General features: G+C 37.1%; 1 protein-coding gene across 1 annotated transcript in view; it reads right to left on the bottom strand.

Moving 5' to 3' along the window:
• The window catches only part of LOC149245514 (putative disease resistance protein At5g47280), a 65,840-nt gene extending 43,247 nt beyond the window's left edge, over nucleotides 1-22,593 (bottom strand). Inside the window, exon 1 of the mRNA XM_089455607.1 lies at nucleotides 21,861-22,593. Coding sequence (XP_089311733.1) covers nucleotides 21,861-22,527 — 667 coding nt within the window. The 5' untranslated portion in view covers nucleotides 22,528-22,593. The remainder of the gene's footprint in view (nucleotides 1-21,860) is intronic.
• Nucleotides 22,594-24,066: the final 1,473 nt, after the last annotated feature.

Raw genomic sequence — 24,066 nt, 5'->3', positions numbered from 1 at the left:
CTTTTTGTCTCAAACCAAGTATCTCAAGCATATTTTGAAGAAATATGGCATGGAAGATGCAAAACCAGTATGTACACCCATGGTCACAGGATGTAGCCTCAGTGCAAATGATGAATCAACAGCAGTGCATCAACCAACCTACAGATCTATGATTGGAAGTCTACTTTATTTGACAGGTACCCGACCAGACATCATGCATGCAGTGGGAATAGTTGGAAGATTTCAAGCAAATCCGAAGGAAACTCATCTTCAGGCAGTGAAGAGAATCTTTAAATATCTTCAAGGGACTCAAAATTATGGCTTATGGTATCCTAGAGATACAGATCTCACACTTCATGCTTATACAGATGCAGATTGGGCAGGAAGCGTGGATGACAGGAAGAGCACAAGTGGTGGTGCGTTCTTTATGGGCCCCAGATTGGTATCTTGGTTCAGCAAGAAACAGAGTTCGATTGCCTTGTCTACAGCTAAAGCAGAATATGTTGCTGCTGCATCTTGCTGCACTCAACTCCTTTGGATGATGCAGACCTTGCAGGACTTTCAAATCACTTGTACACCACCTATCCCCATCTTATGTGATAACACAAGTGCAATCAGTATTTCAAAGAACCCAGTCATGCATTCAAATACCAAGCACATACCGATCAAGTATCATTTTCTCCGGGAACAAGTACTTGAACAAAAGGTCAAGTTGGAGTATGTTCCTTCTAAGGAACAAGTTGCTGATATACTCACCAAACCTTTGCCCAGGGAGACCTTTGAATACCTCAGGCAAAAGCTGGGGGTTGTTGATGCATCATCTTGTTGTTGAATCTCTTCTGATTGTTGGTTGTACGCAAGGTTCATCTGAAGTATATGCGTACATGTGCTGGGTTGCGGATTGGTCAAAGATCGAATGGCATAGGTTCAGGGGGAGCATATCATGCATTGTTGGCATTATGGAGGAAGTACAGAAGGAAATCATGGATGCTGGTCTGAATATTGCTGCAATACGTCTTTATGTCTTTCATGGTCATGGATTATGGTTCTTCTTTGCAGATCTGGTTTATAGTCAGGGGGAGCATGTTCTTAGGGGGAGCATAACCCTTTGCCCTTGATGTCAAAGGGGGAGAGTGATTGGTTGTTGTTGCCATCAAGTCCAAAGGGGGAGATTGTTGGCATTATGATACATATGTTGTACTTGATGGCAACCCACTCATCTCAGATAATAAATTATAGTGTAGAGAAAAGTTCACGCACTTATATGCAGAGAAAAGTTTATTTCATGTAGAGAAAAGTTCACGCACTTTTATGTAGAGAAAAGTTTATTTCATGTAGAGAAAAGTTCACGCACTTTTATGCAGAGAAAAGTTTATTTCATGTAGAGAAAAAGTTCACGCACTTTCATGCAAGGAAAAGCGCGTATATGTTGGAGAACTTACCTTTGGTCCATGGTAGTTAGTCCTTGGTATTTGAACCTATGAGGAAAAGCGCGTATATGTTGGAGAACTTACCTTTGGTCCATGGTAGTTAGTCCTTGGTATTTGAACCTATGGTTTTGGACCATGGTACGCACTTTCATGCAAGGAAAAGTGCGTATATGTTGGAGAACTTACCTTTGGTCCATGGTAGTTAGTCCTTGGTATTTGAACCTATGGTTTTGGACCATGGTACCTCGTCAAAAGTGTTGATCTCACGCACTTTCATGGTTGGTTCATGGTATTAGTCCGACAGTTTTTGATCCTATGGTTTTGGCCCGTGGTATTGCATCCAAAAGTGTTGATCTCACGCACTTTCATGGTTGGTTCATGGTATTAGTCCAACAGTTTTTTTGATCCTATGGTTTTGGCCCGTGGTATTGTGAAAGGCCTAAGACTATAAAAGAGGAAGGAGATCATTTGGCAAAGCATCTTCTGAATTATCGAATATCTGATAAAGTGCTAGATCTGGAATATTGTGATTGGGTTTTGGTGCAGATCTGGATCTGAATGAAGAAGGAACCTGAGCTTAAGGAGAAGGATAAGTTCTATTGATGGGTCAAAATCTTAAGGCTGGAATAGTGGTATCTCTATATGATTTTGATCTGTGATATGTGGCATACGCTTGATCTATAAATCTAATAATCTGGGTCTGAATTATTGATGCATGTTTTATTTTACACATGTTATGATCTGGGTATGTCTGATGTAACAACTGCAAAGTTATAAGGAAATATTTGCAGATCTGTATGCGGGTTGGTTTTGGTGAAATCAGAGATTGATGATGCAAGTGTAGTTGATGGGTTTTTGATGTTCTTGGATCCAGTCTGAAAATTAATGAAAAGTGGTCCTTGAAAGAAAAGAAGTAGGGGGTTGTAGCTCCCTTCCAGGAGAGACTGGAAAACGAGAGAGAGTTGTAGCTCTCTGCAGGTTGCAGCCTGCGTACTGGTAAAGGACTGCACCAGTACAAAACCATTGTAAAAGGAGTTTCTAATTTGAAAGAAGATAGAGACATATTGCAGCAGGTGGTTTTCACCCACATTGGGTTTCCACCTTACATCTTGTGTTCTTTGGTGTGATTATCTATTTTCTTTGTTCATGCTCATTATTTTATAGTACTGACATGCAAAAATAATTCAAAGAATAAATAAGGAAGATTTATTAAAAGAACTTGATAATACTGATTCAGCCCCCCTCTCAGTATTATTTCCAACACATAGCTCCCATAGCATACCCACTTGCATCTGTCTCCACTTCGAAGGGCTGCTTCAAGTTTGGTAATGCCAGAACTGGTGCTTGACTAATATTCTCATTTAACTCCTCGAAAGCCCTTTGCTGATCTTTTCCCCAATGGAAGCTCATATTGCTTGTTGTTATGACATGGATTGGTGTTTCTACCGTTGAAAATGAGGATATGGATTTCATCAAGTACTATGTTGCCTCAATGAAACTCCTGACCTCAAATACATTAGTACGCACCGGCCATTTCATGATGGCCTCCATCTTTGAAGGATCTATCTTCGACTCTCCTCCACCAACCACATACTCATGATACACCAAATACTGTTGCGTAAACTCACACTTCTTGATATTTTCTAGTAGTTGGTGCTTCTTCATTGTTTCTGTAGGTTTTAACCCCGTACATAAATTACCTGCATATGAATTCTAAAACACAGAAAATAAACAATGCGAGAGCATAACACATAAAACACATATACACAGAGATTTCCGCTGGATCCCAAAACCGGGACTACCAGCTCGATTTTTCATTATGTTTCTTTCAATGTTACAATACATATTTATACATGCCGAAGCATCAAATACCATGGACTAAAAACCATCGCGTCCAAAACCATGGACCGAAAAACCATCGTGTCCAAAAACATGTGTGAAAATCATGCACAAAACCATAGGTTAGTCCACCCAACCTAACATAGGTTTAAAAACCAAATTTTTTTGGGGCGCTGCCTCGGACCCCATAGAGCAGGGTTACCTGTACCCCTCAAAGCCCCTATAACTCCCCTCGCTACGAAATTGGCACAATGAAGGGGGGGCTTCGCCCCCCCTAACCCACTGGTTAGCTATGTGGGCTTGTCGTGGAAAGAATATAACACAACCCAACATTCTCCCACTTGTTGTTTCCTTTCCACAGGGGGCCACAAGAGAGATTAGTCATTTATCCAACCGTGCAATGCCCATTGTTTCTCTACACCAAGTGAACTTCTCAAAGCTCACAGATTTTGTCAATGCATCTATAGCATTCTTCAAAGTGTCCACCTTTACCAAGAACACCTTTTTGTCTTCTATCATATCCCACACAAAGTGATACTGAACATCAATGTGCTTTGTCTTTGAATGATATGCAGGGTTCTTTTCCAAGAAAATTGCACTTTGGCTATCACAGTCTATCCTTATAGCTCCCTATGCTAACCCCATACTTGAACACAATCTCTGCAACCAAACTACTTCCTTGCTTGCATGAGTGGCTGCCAAGTATTCCGCCTCTATAGTTGATAGTGCCACTACAGTTTGTCTCTTAGTCATCCAATTGACTGCACCTCCAAATAGGTTGAACACATACCCACTTGTATATCTTCTCTGATCCAGATCTCTAACAAAGCCACGAATATCCAACACTCTGTCCAATCCTCGTCTTCCTTGGTAGCACAAACCATAATCACTATTGCCACGCAAATACCTGAAAATCCGCTTCACTACTGTCCAATGCTCCTTTCCTAGTTTTGACATAAACCTGCTCAATACTGCCATTGCATGTGAAATGTCTGGTCTAGTATAGACCATTGCATACATCAGGCTACCGACTGCACTTGCATATGGAACACAGGACATGTCCTCTTCCTCTTCTTGTGTCTTGGGACATTGTTCAACATATAAATTTACACCTACAAGAATAGGAACCTTCACCGGTTTACTATCCTACATATTAAATCTCTACAATATTGTCTCAACATACTTCCTATTATTTAACCAAAGCTTCTTCTTTGCCCAATCTCTTTTAATTTCAATGCCCAAAATATAGTTTGCAGCACCAAGATCTTTCATGTCGAATTTGGAGGACAATTGGGTCTTCAAATCCTAGATAATTTCTGTCATTTCCAACCAACAACATATCATCCACATATAATACCAAATAAATAACACAGTCACCAATTAATTTAAAATACACACAATGATCTGCTTTGCCTTTGGTGAAGCCAAGTCCCCGTATAAATGTATCAAATTTCAGATACCACATCCTTGGTGACTGTTTTAACCCATACAGAGACTTCTTTAACTTGCATACCAATTCTTTCTTACCCTTCACTGCAAAGAATTCAGGTTGCTTCATGTAGATTTCGTCTTCCAGATCCATGTGAAGAAATGTTGTCTTTACATCCATCTATTCTACCTCAAAATCAAAATCAACAACAACATATAAAAGTAATCTAATAGAAGTTACCTTGGCAACAGGAGAAAAAATATTACCAAAATAAATTCCCAATACCTGGGAATAACCTTTTTCTACCAACCAAGCTTTGTATTTCTCCACCTTTCCTTCTAAATTTGTCTTCTTCTTGAACACCCCTTTGTTGCCAATGGGTTTCCTTCCAGTCGACAACTCCACCAGATCCTAAGCCTCAATTTTGTACAAAGATTCCATTTCATCAACCATGGCCTCTTCCCAGAGTTTTCCATCCTCTAAATCTACTGCTTCCTTCACAGTTCAAGGATCATCATCAGTAATAGATAAAGAAAAATTTGAACAGAAAGCAGATGGACTATACCTTTTTGGCTACCTTCTTTCTCAAACTGATCTTCTCACACCTGAAGTTTGTGGCTCTTTATCTTCTGATTCCTCCTCTGTTGTAGAGTCTGATTCTTCCTCCTTTAGCTTAAACTCTATCTTCTCAGGTTCCTTTGGTTGGACTTCATGTTTAACAACATATTTCGCCTCTCTAAACACCACATCTTGGCTGTACACAACCTTCCTTGTTACTGGGTTCCAAAGCTTATAACCCTTTAAACCATCCTTATACCCAATAAAGATGCACCTTTTAGATTCACTATCCAACTTGGTTTGTTTCTCCTTTGGAACATGTACATATGCATCACATCCAAATACCCTCAGATGTGAAAGAGAGGATTTCTTACTAGTCCATACCTATTGTGGAGTATTATCCTCCAACGCCGATGAAGGTGATCTGTTGACTAGGTAACATGTTGTCTCCACTGCCTCTACCTAGAACTCGTATCCTAACCTGGCACTAGTGAGTATGCTTCTTTCCCTTTCCATCAACATCTTGTTCATTGTTTCTGCAACTCCATTTTGCTGAGGTGTATATGGAGTAGTCTTCTGCCATGCTATAACAGACTTCTTACAGAATTCTTCAAATTCCTTACTACAAAACTCTCCACCATTATCTGTCCTTAGCACCTTTATCTTCTTCTTAGTCTAGTTTTCCACCAGAGCCTTAAATTCTTTAAACCTGTCAAGGAATTCATATTTCTTCTTAAGGAAATATATCCATGTATTCCTTGAGAAGTCATATATAAATGATACATAGTACACATAATTACCCAGTGATGGAACCTTCATAGGTCCAAACACATCACTGTGTGCAAGCTCTAATATATGTTTCTCCCTCTTACCACCAGAGGGGAAACTCACTTGATTCTACTTCCCATATACACAATTTTCACAGGAATCAAAATCAAGAGAGCTATTACTAATACCTTCTACCAACTCTTTACCATGAAATATCTGAAGGCCCCTCTCTCCAATATGTCCAAGCCTGTGATGCCACAACATGGTCTTCTCTCCAGAGACCACTAGGTTTTCTGCTCCACTTTCAAGAACCACGAAATTGTTGCACCCATCAACAACAATGCTACCTTGCAGCTTGTACAGAGTTCCAACTCGGACTCCCTGCATCAATACCAGTGCCCCCCGAAACATCTTGTAGGTATCCTTCTCGAACACTGTTTTTACACCTGCATCATCCAAATTGCTTACAGAAATCAGATTTCTGGCCAATGCAGGAATATGCAAAACAACCGGAAGTGTTCTAACCCTTTGACCTTGCAACTTCAACTTTACTTTTCTGTGACCGATGATTCTAGTCTTCCTATAATCCTCCAAGAAGACATCACCACCATCATATTTCTCATACTCATAGAACCACTCTCTATGGGGAGTGAAGTGGAAGGATGCACCTAAGTCAATCAACCATGCCTCATGATCTACATGTGTACTTGAAGAAGCAAAGTACACATCCCCACCTTTATCTGAGGTGGTTTTCACCTCTGCAGAAGGAACATCATCAGATCCCTTTCCTTTATCAAAAGATTTAGATTTATAGTCCCTTTTTTAGTGCCCTTCCTTTCCACATTTCCAGCACACCACCTTTACAGGTTTTCCTAGAGATTTAGATCTCCCACTCGATGACTTATTTTTGTTTCTGTTCTGGGACCGTCCTCATACAGACAAGGCATCACCATTCTGGATCTCCATGTTTTTCTGTCTCATCTCCTCCATAAGCAAAGATGAGACTATTTCATCAAACTGCAAAGTAGTTACATTTCTACCTATTGCAATAAGCAGACTATCCCACGAATTTGGTAGAGAACACAACAAACTGATGCACTTATCTTCATCTGAAATTTTAATATCAACAGATGCTAACTGACTTACCGCAATATTAAATGTGTTCAGATGCTCTATCACTGAGTCTCCATCTTTCAACCTCAGGTTATGCAGTTTTTTCCATAGGAACAGTTTATTTACCAGAGACTTAGATTGGTACAAAGTTCCTAACTTGTCCCACAAAGCCTTCATCGTAGCTTCCCTCGATACATCAGCAATACTGAATCTGAGACACACAATCATATTGTGCTCTTTGCCTTCCAATCCAACTTCTTCCATTCTTCATCAGACACTCCCATTGGTTTAGTACCCAGATCTACCACGATCGACTGATCTTTATCCACCAACAGATCCTCCATCTCAAGTTTCTACAACTCAAAACTCTGACCATTAAATTTCTCGATCTCTATCTTTCCACTGATCACCATCTTCTTTCACCACTAGAATCAATCTCGCAGATCTCCCACTAAATAGGGTCTATCATAGGCCCGAGCAAAACCCCTCAGCAATAAAGGCATCCCCTTGAAGCCAAAAAAACTCTGATACCAAATGTAGGTTTTAACCCCGTACATAAATTACCTACATACGAATTCTAAAACACAAAAAATAAACAATGTGAGAGCATAACACATAAAAACATATACACAGAGATTTTCCCTTGGATCCAAAAACCGGGACTACAAGCTCAATTTTTCATTATGTTCCATTCAACGTTACAATACATATTTATACATGCCGAAGCATCCAATACCATGGATTGAAAATGATCGCATCCAAAACCATGGACCGAAAAACCATCGCATCCAAAAACATGTGCGAAAATCATGCACAAAACCATAGGTGAGTCCGCCCAACCTAACATAGGTTCAAAAACCAAATTTTTCTAGGGCACTGCCCTGGACCCCATAGAGTGGGGTTACTTGTACCCCTCAAACACCCTGTAACTCCCCTCACTATGCAATTGGCATAATGAGTGGGGGGCTCCACCCCCCCCTCTAACCCCCTGGTTAACTATGTGGGCTTGTCATGGAAAGCCCTTTGCTAACCTTTTCCCCAATGGAAGCTCGTGTTGCTTGCTATTATGATGTGGAGTGGTGTTTCTACCACTGAAAATAAGGATATGTATTTCATCAAGTACTGTGTTGCCCCAATGAAACTCCTGACCTCAAAAACATTAGTAGGCACCGGCCATTTCATGATGGCCTCCATATTTGAAGGATCTATCTTTGACTCTCCTCCACCGACCACAGACCCATGATACACCAAATACTGTTGTGCAAACTCACACTTCTTGATATTTTCTAGAAGTTTGTGTTTCTTCATTGTTTCTAGCACCTGCGTCAAATGTGACATATGCTCCTCCCAGGTACCACTACTTACCAGTATATCATCCAAATAGAGAATGCCAAATGAATCTATAAAAGGGCACAATACATCATTCATTATTCTTATCAATGTAGTTGGTGCATTACATAGGCCAAATGGCATAACTAACCACTCATAGAAACCTTGTCTAGTTTTGAAGGTAGTCTTCTATGTATCTTCTTCTTTGACTTGAACCTGGTGATATCCAATATTCAAGTCCATATTGGTGAAATACTTTTCTTGTTGCAACTAATCTAGTAGATCATATATCTTGGGATGGGGGTATCTGTTCTTGAGCGTGATTGATTCAATGCCCTATAATATATACAAATAAGCCAAGTTCCATCCTTCTTGGGCACACTGATGATGGGTGACCCACATGGTGATGTACTTGGTCGAATGACACCCTGTTCCACAAGGTGCTGCAACTATTTCCTCACCTCACTTTCTTCTATAACAGACTACCTGTACAACCCAATATTTGTCAATGGGGAGTATGGAAATAACTATATGTCGTTCTCCATTTCTGTCTTGGGTGGTAACCATTTAGGCTCTTGGAACACATCCTTGTATGTCTATAACAACTCCTCAAATTGTTTTTTTTGTTTGTTAGTACACCCCTCCAGGGATGCCTTGCCTCTTATTAACTCCTCTTCAGACTAACCTTCTCTTAAAAACAATAAAACATACTTCTTGCTTGAACTAATGAATTTCTTGGCATGTTTAGCACTTACCAGTGAAATTTTTGACTTGCCTTTGTGCACGTTAATGATGAACGATTTTCAATCCTTGATGAGTTTTTATTGGTTAGCCTTCCTCATGCATATTGCATCATGCATGTACATGTATGGAATCTCAAACACGACTCCACATACATCAAGGGGAACCACATCCAAATCTACTTCATCAATAAAGTCAATATTGATAGCAAATCTGATTTTGCACTGTGTTGTTACCTTTAGCTCTACATCCTTATTTACCCATCCCAGTGGATATGGGTTTGCATGCTCACAAACTTCCAGCCCCAACTTCTTGACCAACTCTACTGCAATGAGATTCGCCTGTGATGCTGAGTCAAATAGAGCATCAATCTTTGTTTTCCTGACATGTATCTTTATATGGAATAGTTTGGTCATTTCTTTCTCTTCCTCTTGCTGAAGGCTACTCAAATTCACCTACTTCTACACTCATGTACATACGATCTTCTCATCCACATCCAAGCCGGTTTCAACTTGGTTTCTTGAATCAGTGGCCATGAGATTCTTCTTCTTATTATCTTTCTTCTTGTTCTTTGGGTTTATCTCTAGATGAAACTTCCAACACTTATCCTCTATATGGCCATCAATGTTTCAATGGTTGCTAGGATCTTTGCACTGATGTCTTGTGGGTACCGTATTTTTATCATTCCCTCCTTTTTTCTTCTTCTTCCCCTCCGTAGAAGCTTCATGTTGCTTCTTTTGCATCGATCCACTTGATTGCGCTCTTTTCAGGCTTATGTTCTCTAAGTACTATGCTTGTAGACAAGCCTTGTCCATCGAGAGAGTGTAATGTTTCGAAAAAATGGATTAATAGAAACTCCACTAAATTTACCTAGATTACAAGCCAAGGAGATTGATAAAATGGACATTAGCATTGGTTGCTTGAAAAAACAATATTAGAATAATAATTGAAAATATAAAAAATGGCTTAAATATAATAAAGGAGATACACTAAAAGTTACTAAGAACTATAGATTGCCCACTTTTCAAAACAAAAATACATGTATCTCTTCTATAAAATTTGATCTCCGTACGGAGAAAAGCAAGGGACTCCCTAAAGCATATCTCATGATAGAGGAGAAAACCACCATTTGGAAATTGACTGAAGACATCAAAGAAAGAAAAATCAATCCTGTTGGAAGTAATGGAGAAAGCTAAAGTTAGATTATTGTTATGATGATGATAGGTTTGAGACTCTAATATTAGACCTCATATCCTAATATCTAGGGAGTGGTTGAAACCATCATGTTAGTGTGAAAGCCTATATATTTGAGGCTCATCTGACTCAATGTAAGTGGGCTTGTATGAGTGTTTGTACACTTTTCAGGTATCTCACTTAGAGATTCATTTAGCCATTTAGTTTATAGTTAATATATTTAGTTTTTATCATGGTATGAGAGTTGCAGGGTCAAGGAACCTGTATGATGAGTGAAGGATTTTCCTAGCACACCTGAGGCGAGATCGTCGCGTAGTTTGTAGGAACAATTGTTCCAATCCCACTATGAGACTTGCGTACATTTTATTTTGACATTTCAGCACGACCGAAGGGTGGAACAGTGTGACAGAAGGGTTGAACGGTGTGAATCCACCATGGTAAATCATGCTGACCATGTAGAACAAAAAATAAAAACTGTGTGTGGCTACTTCTCCTATGAAGAGATCACATGAGGCCAGACTTGCCCAGAGGCCATGAGGAGGAGGTCGTGGAGGCCGGATCCTTGTTTTTTGTTTGCAGGCCGTGAGGAGATCAGTAGTAGTTTGGATCGTTGCATTGCCAAAACACTGGATCATTGAATTACCAGATCAGACCATTGCATGGAATTCCGTGGAGGCATGCAAGAGGCTACGAAATCGCAGAGGCTGCAGAATGTTGCCACATTGAATCAAAGAAAAACCTTAAACATTTGTCGTAAGTGGTGTGGAGGATTGCGTTGAAGTGGTAAATGCCATTCAAGGTGATTTTCTCTCGGTTATGAGCATTAATTATTGAGGGGCGAAATTATATAATCACCTTGAGAGGATGAATTCTCTGCCTCGTTTCGAACCAAATCATCATACAAGCCATAGATCCGGTATTGCTGTTAGCATCATCTAGCAAATTTGTCCTAAAAATCTTATTGTTTGAGTAGCCTAGAAGTTGCAGGTTGTGGATATCCCAAAACCAATTGGGTAAATTTTCTTCTAGGTTATTATATGCCACAATGAAAATGCGAAAATTCTTGCTGATTTGAACCCATCTTTAGAAATATGTGTTATCAGAAATTGCTAATTACATACATCAGAATTAGATATTGATAGTGTTTCCAACTTGTGAGAGGTCGTTTTGTTGCTCGTCGCTAGAGTCGAGGGCACTGAGACATGCATGGCATAGAAGCCATAGTCTACAAGGTTCTATAGTTGAAAAGCTATCAAAGGGAGAAGTTTCCTGCCTACATGGTAACAGGGTTGTTGGAGTTCGTTAGAGGATTGTGTGGAGTCAAAAAGAAATGTCGAAGCAAGATAAAGTGAGATAAGATGGAATTTAACAACATGTATATATTTTTAGATATTTTTGATTCTGATGATGATGATTTTCTCATGTGGCCATTTGGAGGCATTAGCATGAGTAGTATGTTTGAGTCAGAAGAAATTTCAGAGAAACAATGTGGTTCTGTTGATGACCACGAAAATCAAGAGGCACACTTTGTTGTGCAAGATCTTGAGATTGAATACACACGATATGATCTTCAGGAAGGGTGTAAAGATGAACAAAGTGTTGTTGATCAAATGGACGAGCCACATGAAGCTGATTGCAAAGACGTGGCAAAAGAAGACAAAGTTGGAGAGAATTTAAATTGTGATGATCTCACTAATATTTCTGTGTGTAGAGATGTTACATCAATGAATTATGAAGACATCATAGCTAATGTTCAGATGGTTGACACTGGAAATAGTGAGAGGGAAAATTCTCCTATCCAACCTGTCATAATTTTGAGAAGGGCGAGAATAAGAATTCAAGCTTTCCATCCATGGGAAGAAATGAGGTGAAGATACATCACTACCTCATGGCGAGGAAAGTGACTATGAAACCTCTACTCAAGATGAACAAGCATGGAATCAAAAGCAAAAAGACCAAAATGAAAACCTCTATTACCAAGTTTTTTCATGTTTTAATTGTAAGCCTAGCTAAGACTAAACTAGTAGGCATATGTTATTATTCAGTACCCTTTCTCCATTAAGGGCGAGTGTTGGAAGTAATGGAGAAAGCTAAACTTAGATTATTGTTATGATGATGATAGGTTTGAGACTCTAATCTTAGACCTCATATCCTAATATCCAGGGAGTGGGTGAAACCATCTCATTAGTGAGGAAGCCTATCTATTTGAGGCTCATCTCACTCAATGTAAGAGGGCTTGTATGAGTGTTTGTACACTCTCCAGGTATCTCACCTGGAGAGTCATTTAGCCATTTAGTTTATAGTTAATATATTTAGTTTTTATCAAATCCTTCTTTACAAACTTATTATTTCTGAGATGAAAAAAGGTTGTACGAATCATTGACATGGTTTATATATAATAGGCACACATTTTGAATGATCATTTTCCAAGTTCTTTTATGGAAAATGTTTTTAATAAATTAGAAGATTATGTGAAAGATTAAAGCGGTATTGAACGAAGCTTTAACATGGTTTATAGGTTATATGTACATATTTTGAATGCTCATTTTCCATGTTATGTTCATTTGGAAAATGTGTTTAGAAAATTGGAAGATTATGTGAAAAAAATAGAGTATTGATAATTAGAAGTTTGAATAATTAAAAGATTTTTTTTTATGGAAATTGAATCATTTAAATTAAAAGAAGGGGTTCCATTTCATTTGTAAGTCATTTATTTGTGAGAGAATTTTCAGATATTACTAATTGTTTGAGTTGATTCATAAATACAAACTATTTTCATTTTTATATAATGGTCCTACAAATAATTTATAAATACAAACTATTTTCATTTTTAATTAATGGTCTTACAAATAATTTATAAATACAAACTATATTTATTTATGTTGACACCTAATCATCAGGATTGGGTGAACATAATGTAAATAAATAAATAAGTAATGTGAACAATCATCGAGAGATGAACTAAACAGTCTCTCCCTCATGTATATAATAAGGCCACCCTGAAGGAATAAACATATGAATCAATTTTTGGTTGAGGAGTTACTGCCTGGTCTGACATGCTATCAGAGCCAGCTCCCAAAATAGTTGTAACTCCCTTCTGCCTACTGCTCTCTGTCCACTTTCCACTGCTCCTGTGCGCTCTGTCTTCCATAATTAACTCTCAATTCTTTGACCTGACAGCAACAGACCTGAAAATCCTCTAAATCACTGAGTTGAATGCCCTTGAGGCCATGCTGATGTGTTGAATGGTCTGAGTAGCTATGTGGAGGAGCAGTGAAATGCTAGTGTCTGAATTGACTCCATGACCATGTTCACTGCGTGAATCAAAGACTCTATCTACAAAAAAATAAAAATTCTGAAGATTTAGAGATAAGCTAGATGACTTGTGATCATGGTATTTACGCTGGTATGGCTAGATGTTGAAGTTTCTTTAGTAATCTGTTGAAGTTTCTGGCTATGCGTTGAAGTTTTTTGGCCATATGTTGGTATACAAGCGTCGTGTTCGCTGGTTTATGAAGGGCAAACATTGAAGTTAATTCCATAAGTTGAACTCTATTTTACCATTGTATTAATACTGTTTTAATATTGTATTAATGTTGATGTATTAAGGTTGTTTGGTATGGTATTCACGCTACTGTATTAAGGCTGTTTGGTATGGTATTTACGTTGTTTTGAATGCTGACAACGCTGGTACAGTATCACTCTGTTGCACTCATTTACGGAGATAGGCCTCTTCTGGTACACATTTCTTGACATTGCTATTCATTTCTTTTTGAAAACCGTGACGGTCCTTCAAGATTTGTAATTATTTTTTATAAATTCGTGTAAAGGACTGTAACTATTGTGATATATAGAGGAAGTGCTAAAGTCTAATTTTATGACTTGGTGGCCTTTGTTAAATGGCATATATTAAATGATGGTATACGTTGAACACTGAAAGCGATGTCTTTATTCCAAGTCGAGCAGCCACCATCGAAGCCCCAACTTTCTCTATTGTATTATATGCGCGTTATCTGTTGCACATGGTATTCTATGGGCTATGAAATCTCTGCATTTGAAAATGGGTTGTATGATGCAGTGAGTGTGGAGTATCTCTATCAAAATCCTACTGAAAGTTGTTGATGTTGCATTGACTATATAATGCATTGGTTTCTATGGTGAGTACCATGCATTGGGTTTTTTCTCCTGGAGCCATTACATGTGTTGGTAAATTGACTATGCACTATCCAATTTTATGAGGACCAAATATTGTTTTTAAATTGTGAAAAAATCCCTTTTTTATGAAGAACGAATGGGGTTTTTAAATGGTGAAAAGATTACATCAATGGTATGGTATGTACATATACAAAGGGACGTATGGTAATTGAGTTTTTTTTATAAAGGGGACCTATGGCATATACATATATAATGGTGGATTTATATGAGGTTTAAAGCAAAACACTTATATGGGTCACATGGTATTGGATTGATATGCGGTGAATTTAAGTTGGGAGTACTGTGTGAAGGGCTATTATCATGCTGCTGGAATGCTATTGGAACTCTGATATAAACCTTGTTGTATGCGTTGTAAAGCTTTGTGTCCAGCGCTGCACAATTTTTTATATATATTTATGGTATATTTAGGTTGCCATATATATATATATATATATATATATATATATATATATATATATATATATATATATATATATATATATATATATATCTCTCTCTCTCTCTCTCTCTCTCTCTATATATATATATATATATATATATATATATATCTAGATACACACACACACACACAGTCACTCATATTTTGGCTGTCTCACCCATATATTCTATACTTTAACGTTGTCCAGATGAATGCCAATTGACATTTGAATTTGTTGTCCCGTCTTATTTTTCCCATTAAGAGTAAAAGTTTTGCAGCAGAAGTTTTTTGTTACAGTATGCATTCAATAGGAAGAGGTGGTCGAAGAGGAAGAGGAAGATATTTCAGAGGCAGGGTGGGCAGACACTCTCAAGGAGAAAAGGTAGATTTTCACTGCATACGTTGTAAGAGAAATGGATCACATGATGCCTCTACATGCAAGTTACCATGGGACAAAATTCACACCCACAATCACTCATATTTTAGCTGTCTCACCCATATATTCTATACTTTAACGTTGTCCAGATGAATGCCAATTGACATTTGAATTTGTTGTCCCGTATTATTTTTCCCATTAAGAGTAAAAGTTTTGCAGCATAAGTTTTTTGTTATAGTATGCATTCAATAGGAAGAGGTGGTCGAAGAGGAAGAGGAAGATATTTCAGAGGCAGGGTGGGCAGACACTCTCAAGGAGAAAAGGTAGATTTTCACTGCATACACTGTAAGAGAAATGGATCACATGATGCCTCTACATGCAAGTTACCATGGGACAAAATTGAGCAGGAAAGAAACCAACAGAAAGGTAAAACTGATGATACAGACAAAGGTAAAGCACCTGAATCCGCTGACTATGTTGTGGCACAATGTAATATTGGAGTAAATGAAGATTTATTTAATGCTTCACTTGCTTCTTGGAAAAATGATTAGTTGCTTGATTTAGGAGCAACCTGCCACATGGCTCATAGAAAAGATTTTTTTTCAAGAATTTACTGACAATGTTGATGGAGCAATATACTTTGTAGACCAATCAAAAATCAAGCCATTAGGGCTTGGTGCAATCAGGCTTAAACTGCTCGGTCTTCTAGACTTTCTTCTGCATCATGTTCTATATCTCCCACAGCTCAAGAGAAACTTGTTGTTCTTGGTCCACATCCACTAGCAAGGTCACTCCATTCATATGTTTGATGGCAAGTTTGAGGTAAGAAAAACATCTGGCCACTCATTTGTCATGAGGGGAATAGAAGAAGAAAGGCTTCTCAAGCTGCAAGGAACCTCTGCTCGTGCACAACATTTCTCATACAATTATTATCATGAAGAAGGTACACTTCCATCAAGTTTATTATGGCATGCTATATTTGGACATTTGAAGTATGACAGTCTCTGCTTGTTGAAGAAAAATGGTGTTGCTGGTTTGCCTACAATTCCTAGGAAACTTAAGCAATGTGATGGTTGCATCCTAGGAAAGCATAGAAAACAGTCTTTTCATGATTCACATTCAAGAGCACATAGAAAACTTGAACTCATTCATTTAGATTTATGTGGTCCAATGCCTATTCCTTCTACAAATGGAAACAAATATATAATGACATTTATTGATGACTACACCATAATGTGTTGGGTTTATTTCTTGAAGAACAAATATGATGCTTTTCAAACATTCAAGAACTTTCATAAATGGATTAAAAATGATGCACAATCTCATATTGGGTCTGTTCGCATTGATAATGGAAAAGAATACACATCAAATGAATTTGAAAACTATCTTCGCCAACATGGGATCAAACATCAAATAATTGTGCCTTATAATCCCCAACAGAATGGTGTAGTTGAAAGAATGAATAGGACAATCTTAAATATGGTACGATCCATGCTCTTATTATAAAATGTAAAGATAATGTTTTAGGTTGATGTTGTTCTATGTGCTACATATATAAAGAATAGATGTCCATCCAATGTTATTAGAAACAAGACTCCATATGAAATGTGGTATCGACATGTTCCTTCAGTAAAGCATCTCAAGGTCTTTGGTTCCACTTGTTATGCCTTGATACTAAAGGTACATAGAAACAAACTTGGTGCTAGAAGTCGTAAGTGTATCTTGCTGGGGTATTCAAACACCTCCAAAGCATACTATCTCTATGATGAAGTAAATAAAAAGTTTGATGTATGTAGAGATGTAATTTTTCTTGAATCATCCAAAACTGACAATGTTGTTGAGCGGCAACTTGATCACTTGGATAGATTTGCAAAAGAAAAATCATTTCAATAATTTGATAATCAGATTCCACATCTTGAAGGGAGGATTCCTATACTAGATCAACATGTGGAATCTTCTTCTGAGGAACACTCTCCCCCGCATGAAACTCCAACAACAGATGATGCTTTAAGTGATGTGATTGATAGAATTGGGAGACTCAATCTTGATTCAATCCCAACTCAATCAACGGAGCAGCCTGGACGATCTGAGAAAGGTCCCCCAAAGTGGTTGACAAAGACACTTGAAAGTGTTCATCCTGATGAGGTTGGAAAGAGAGGAACTAGAAATTCAAACTGGTAAAATGGAGGTGATGTGGATGACTCTAATTCACTTATTGATATGGATGTTTCTTATGATTGTGAATTGAACTTGTCTACATATTTTGAACCAACTTCCTTCAAAGAAGCTGCTTCTCATGATGAATGGGAAGAAGCGATGCAAAAGGAGTATGATGCCCTCATAAAGAACGACACTTGGAAGCTAGTTGATCCTCCATTAGGAACCAAACCAATTGGTTGCAATTGGGTCTACAAGAACAAGTATAAAGCTGATGGCTCACTTGACAAGCACAAAGCTAGGCTTGTGTCAAAAGGTTTTGCATAGAAGGAAGGGGCCGATTATGAGGAGACTTTTCCCCCCACAGAAAAATGGGTTACCATCCGGACACTCTTTGCCCTAGTAGCTCAGAATGGTTGGAAAGTCCATCAAATGGATGTAAAAACAACTTTCTTGAATGGAGATCTAAAAGAGAATGTTTTTATGTCCCAGCTTGAAGGATTTGCTATGAAAGAACATGAACATAAAGTATGAAAACTAGTGAAGTCCTTGTATGGCCTCAAACAAGCACCGTGAGCTTGGTATGAAAAATTAACTGAGCATCTCCTGAAACTCAATTTCAAACATTATGATCTTGATGATGCAACTTTATTTGTCAAGAAAGTTGGAAAAACAGTTGTATATATTACGGTATATGTAGATGATCTTTTAATGGCAGGGAACAATGAAAGCTACATTGCATCCATAAAGAAGGAATTGGGAAAAAGCTTTGAAATGACTGATTTGAGCTATGTTCATTACTATCTTGGTATTGAAGTAACCCAACATCTGAAGTCCATATTTCTTTCTCAAAAAAAATACATTGGAGATCTGTTGAACAGGTTTGGCATGATAGAATGCAATCCTCCTACTACTCCAATGGAACAAAACTTAAGGCTCACATCTATTAAAGGAAAAGAATTTGAGGATGCAACAAAGTACAAACAGCTTGTAGGAAGTCTCAACTACCTAACTACTACCATACCAAACATTTCGTTTGTTTTTGGAATCCTCTCCAGGTTTCTGCAAAAGCCTTGTGAGGGACATTGGTCTACTGCAAAAAGACTTCAAAGGTACTTGAAGGGAACTCAAGACTTTGGAATCAAGTATACACAGGTGGACGACTTCAGCTTGATTGGATGCTTTGATTCAGACTTCGATGGAGACAAAGAAACTGGGGTATCTACTTTAGGATATGCTATGAGTCTTGGATCAGGAGCTGTATCTTGGAGATCACGCAAACAATCAATTCCAGTAGATTCCACAACAGAAGCAGAATACGTGGCAGCAGCTAAAGCAACAAAAGAAATTGTGTGGCTTAGGAAAATTCTTGAAGATTCGTAGGTAAAAGAAGTACAATCAACTCCACTTATGATTGATAATACCTTTGCAATAAAGTTGGCCAAGAACCCAAAGTACCATGATCGAATGAAGGACATCAATACGAAATATCATCTGATTCGACATCATGTTGAGGCCAAAAAAATCCATCTCTGTCATTGTTCCACTAATGAGAAAATTGTAGACGTCTTCACCAAAGCACTTGGAAGAGAAAAGCTTGTACGATTCAAAATGATGCTTGGACTCACCAACATCCCTTCAGATTAAGGGGGGAATGTTGACACCTAATCATCAAGTTTGGGTGAACATAATATAAATAAATAAATAAGTAATGTGAACAGTCATCAAAAGATGAACTAAACAATCTCTCCCTCATGTATATAATAAGGCCACCTTGAAGGAATAAAAATACGAATTAGTAGTGGGTAATTGTTTCATTTTTAGATTTAACACTAGACCAAATTGTCTCTCAATGATATGGAATCCTTTTCTAGATGTAACACTAGACAAAATTGTCTCTCAATGATATGGAATCCTTTTTTAGATGTAACACTAGACAAAATTGTCTCTCAATGATATGGAATCCTTGTTCAATTTAAAATGGATGAATAATGTAAATCATATTTTTCGATAGTCTCTTGTCCTTATCTACTTTTGCAAGCATATGAATATTGCGTAACCCCACAAATGTCATTATATACAATTGAATTTGGATGAAGATGATAAAACCAACTCAATTTTAATGACTTAACAAACTATCACTTATTATGTCAATGAACTAATTATTTGTTTCTTTATAACTTGTTAGCTTAAAAGACGAGGTGAAGAAGTTTACAACTATTTGATATATCTAATAGATATTGTGTTGTATGCATTAAGTGTTATTGACCATTCATGTTCTTTGGTTTATGGAATATTGCATTTCAATCCAAAATTCTTTTAACTTACTCCTACTATTAGGATTTCCTTTAGGCATTTCATTTATTTTAAAGATAATTGTTTTTTATAAACCTTATAAATTCATAAAATAAATCTAATACGATAAACTGGAGGAGTTGCCATTACATATGGAAGTCAACTTTAAGGGATTTATCCTAAGAATAACACGTATGTTGGTGGGGTCAAAGGTGTATAATATACCCACAATGAACTTCAAGTTCCATGGTTTGTGTGCTTGAACTCAAGGGGATTGAAATGGGTGAGCTTTGAGAGAAGTATTGGTTACTAGGTGCCAGCTTTGTATGGGTAATTGAAGAGGGACCTTAGTACATGGGTAGGCATGTTTGAATGAGAGGAATATTGGGATAGGTGGCCTTATTATGGTGTAAGGAGTGTTAGGATGCATGATATATTGAATGCACTCTCCCAAACACCTAAATTTAAATTTTTTACCTTTCCATTGAAAGAATAATTAACTTGAACTTCTTACCTCTTTACCTTTTTATTCCAAAGAAAAGTAGAAACTTACCAAAAGAAAATTATCAACATATAAAATATTATCCCATAATGAAAGGGAAAGGAACATACCACAAACACAAGTTCTCCTCATGCTTAAGATTGGATTGGTTACATATATCTAAGGTTCAAGGAAAATTTTAAGGATGGAAAAATTTCTTGAAGTTTAAAAACATTGGCCAATTTCGTTAATTCCTAATATGCAAACTATAAAATGTTTATTGATATATTTGTAAAAATATTCAAATTTATAATGATTTTATGTATAGTCTCTATATAATGTTGGCTATTTTTAAGGTAAAATAATTTTATATTCTAAAATTTGGGCAAGTTAATCATGAGAAATTAGCCCACTCAGAGAACATTGGCCCCTAAATTTTTGCATGCTAGGGTTCATAGATTAGGTGGTTGGGCTCCTCCCCTTCTAGGTTCAATTCCCACAAAAGATATATGGCACCTTGTGATAAGTTCACCAGTCTTCGCTGATCAATATGAAAAATATAATCAATACATTGCAGAAGTTTATTCTCTAAAAATAGGAGATATCTATTAAAAATAAGGGGTTAATTTTATTAGAAAGATGTATTAGTGTGGAGACTCAATAAAAGGAATTTGGAAGTTTTTATCAGCATTTATTTAGATTAGATGTAGTGGAAAAATAAAATCAAGTTATTGTAGGTACTGGGTGGGGGATGGGGGATATGGAGTTTAGGTCTTGGTGGTATAAAAGAGGGAATTTAGTAAAAATATGGTTTGTTTTTATTAAAAAGATGTAGAGGGACCTCTCTAGATAAGACTAAATGGAGACCTCTCTAGATAAGACTAAAAGAGTAGACAACCTTGAAATAGAAGTCCTAAGTCATTAAGCTATTGATATATTTGATTAGTGGGTTGTTAAATAAACTTTTAAATTATAATGACATCATATATGCATTGAACTAACTTAAATAGCCCTAATAATTTACCAAGGGATTGTCACTATAACCCCAGAGTATACCCAACAACCACCAAGAGTATATCTAACAACTAGTAAGCTAGATATGGAAGAAATTTATGACTTAGCAAAAATGGGGCAGCATACTCCTTTATCCTTACACAAAAAGCTAAAATTATACTCTAAATAAAATCTAAAACTAAATAAAATGACACAACAATCTCCAATTAAGCTATCCTCTATAATTAAAAATAAATAAAAATAAAACTTAAAATTATATCACATAATGAGAGAGATTGGATCTTTACTCCCTGAATTGTCAACTATATTAAACATCTAAAATATTGGAATCATAAACATATAAAATTTTGCCTTCAAAAATAAACAACCTGGAGCTCACCAAATAGGGTGTGTGTCTTTGGACCTGGTTTAAATGAGTCTTTTCTAGAAGCAAAATTACCAGATCTTTCTTTTAAAGGAAAATAAAAGAATGAAGAAGAAATTGGTACTTCACCGGAACCGAAGAATGATGGAAAACCAATCACCTTTTATTTCTTTATCGTTGCAGAGGGCCAATGCTATGGTTGTTTTGCCAATACCTCCCATACCTTGCACCGCCACAAGGGACACCTCTTTCTGAAACAGAATTCTCTTCAAATTCCCAATATCTTTCTCTAACCCCATTACAAAATCAGGCTTTGCTAACCCATCATAACTACAAGGAACCTCAACAGAATCTCCATCAAGCATCTCATCCACAGCCATTTGTTGGAGCATCATGCAATTCTCGTGCGCATCATTGGTGAGCTTGGACGAGTGTTTGAGGATAGTTCCATTCATCTTGCTCTCATCCATTGATCCCAACTCGTACAGACGGCGAAGACTGTTCAGCTCTGTCAAGATATTCTTCACGTCAAGCAGAATGTTGAGAGGCATCTGGTACTGAAGGAAGTCAGAGATTTCCTTCTCGAACTGGCGGATTTGAGAAGCATATCTGAGATGATGAAAAAAATTGAAAACGCTGGTCTTCTCACACTTTTTCACCAATTCAACGCCCTTCATGAGGATGTTCAGGAAGTTCTCGTATACTGTATTTTGCTCACTCTCAGGCTTCTGTAAATTCAACAAGCATACAGGCTGAAATATTTGAATAAGAGCTGAGAGCAGCGCATCCAATTTAGCGCATGAAGTCTTGCAACTAAATCTATCCATCAGAACAATCCGGAAAAGTGAAATACAGATGCTCCAAAATATCACAAATACCTGATTTCTCTCTCTTCAAAATGTAGCTTTTCACAATGCTTGGATCAGTGTATGTGTTCTTTTAATAACACCCGGTACTCGGAAAGTTCTCAGCGTGCAGTACAATGGAATTTTTATCGCAGCCAGGACTTGGAAAGCTCCAAGCAAAAAGTCCGGGTCGCGTATAGCAGCTCTGAAACTTCCGAGAGCCTCATATGCTGTGACTAGGTATTTACATTTTTGATGCAAGGCGGTGTGAATCTTTCTGCGTTGCTTCTCCCTTACCACCGCATACGACCTACCACGATGACATTATATTTATGACAACCGTCAGCTGACATGTGGTGTATGACGAAGGCTTCCAGGTAAATCACGCCATACATCACAACATACGGCAGCGGAATACGCAAGTTAATTCCACAAAGCAATGGAATGGAAGAGCACTTTAGCTTGAATACGAAATCACTTAATTTGTGGAGAAAGCCTTTTTTTCAGGCGGAAAATTAAAAATGGTTGGTTTTTTTTTTTCAACAAATTTGAATGAAAGGTTTGAATTGGATAGAAAGAGTATTTCAATCTTATTTGTCACGGGGAAGTGGATTCAGCACTATAAATATATGGATTTATTAGATGAAAAAGTCACGGGGAAGTGGATTCAGCACTATAAATATATGGATTTATTAGATGAAAAAGATTCTACTTATAATAGGATGTTTATTATCAAATTTAATTTTCCAATATAGTTTCCATCCTTAACTTTTCTATGATTGAATTTATGATTCGACCATTTGACTAAACCACACACGAAACAATTAATCTACACTTCATAAGTTTATTCACAATATTTTGATTAATAGATGTGTTTTTTTTTTTTTATAATAGCAAATGCTAACCCAATGATTATAATTATTATCTTAGGGCTAGGAAAGTTTCAAGCAAAAAGTAAATGTCATAGGTGCATTGAAAATTCTAAAAACCTCATATGCCACTCAGTATGAATCTTTAAGAGTAGCTTTTCTCTTTAGATCACATACATCCAAGCATGAGGAAATTGTTAGCATACCATAGATATTTTTATGTTTGCTAGGTTATGTTAATTATAGGCTTTAGTAATGGTGACTCAAGGGTATCTAAGCTCTCAAAGATATTCTCTGATTGCATCCCGCCTAAGCCATACTAGCCCCCATTACTAAACTTTTAAATATAAAATTTATAGCTTACACTAGTGAGTGTGTTAGGAAAACACCTTATCACCATTTATTTTAGAAAGTGAACAAACTAGTTTAAATTTTAAATTTCATTATTTGTGCCTTTTAATTAACATGTTCATTTTTTGCTCACGTTTGTTTTTTAATTCAGTTATTTGTTTTTCCTTCCCACCATTTTTAACTCTGTTGATTGTGGCTTTTAGTTTAACTATTTATCTTTCTTATAAAAAAATTTTGTTTCTTAATTCAGCTATTTGTTTTTCCTTCCTATCATTTTTAACTCTGTTGATTACTCTGTTGA

The sequence above is a fragment of the Pinus tabuliformis genome, chromosome 7, assembly GCF_031772625.1.
Source record: "Pinus tabuliformis cultivar Carrire ecotype Pingquan chromosome 7, CPIR1, whole genome shotgun sequence".
Taxonomy (NCBI): Eukaryota; Viridiplantae; Streptophyta; class Pinopsida; order Pinales; family Pinaceae; genus Pinus; species Pinus tabuliformis.
Note: the sequence above shows the minus strand (reverse complement) of the source record. Positions and strands in the feature narration are given on the sequence as shown.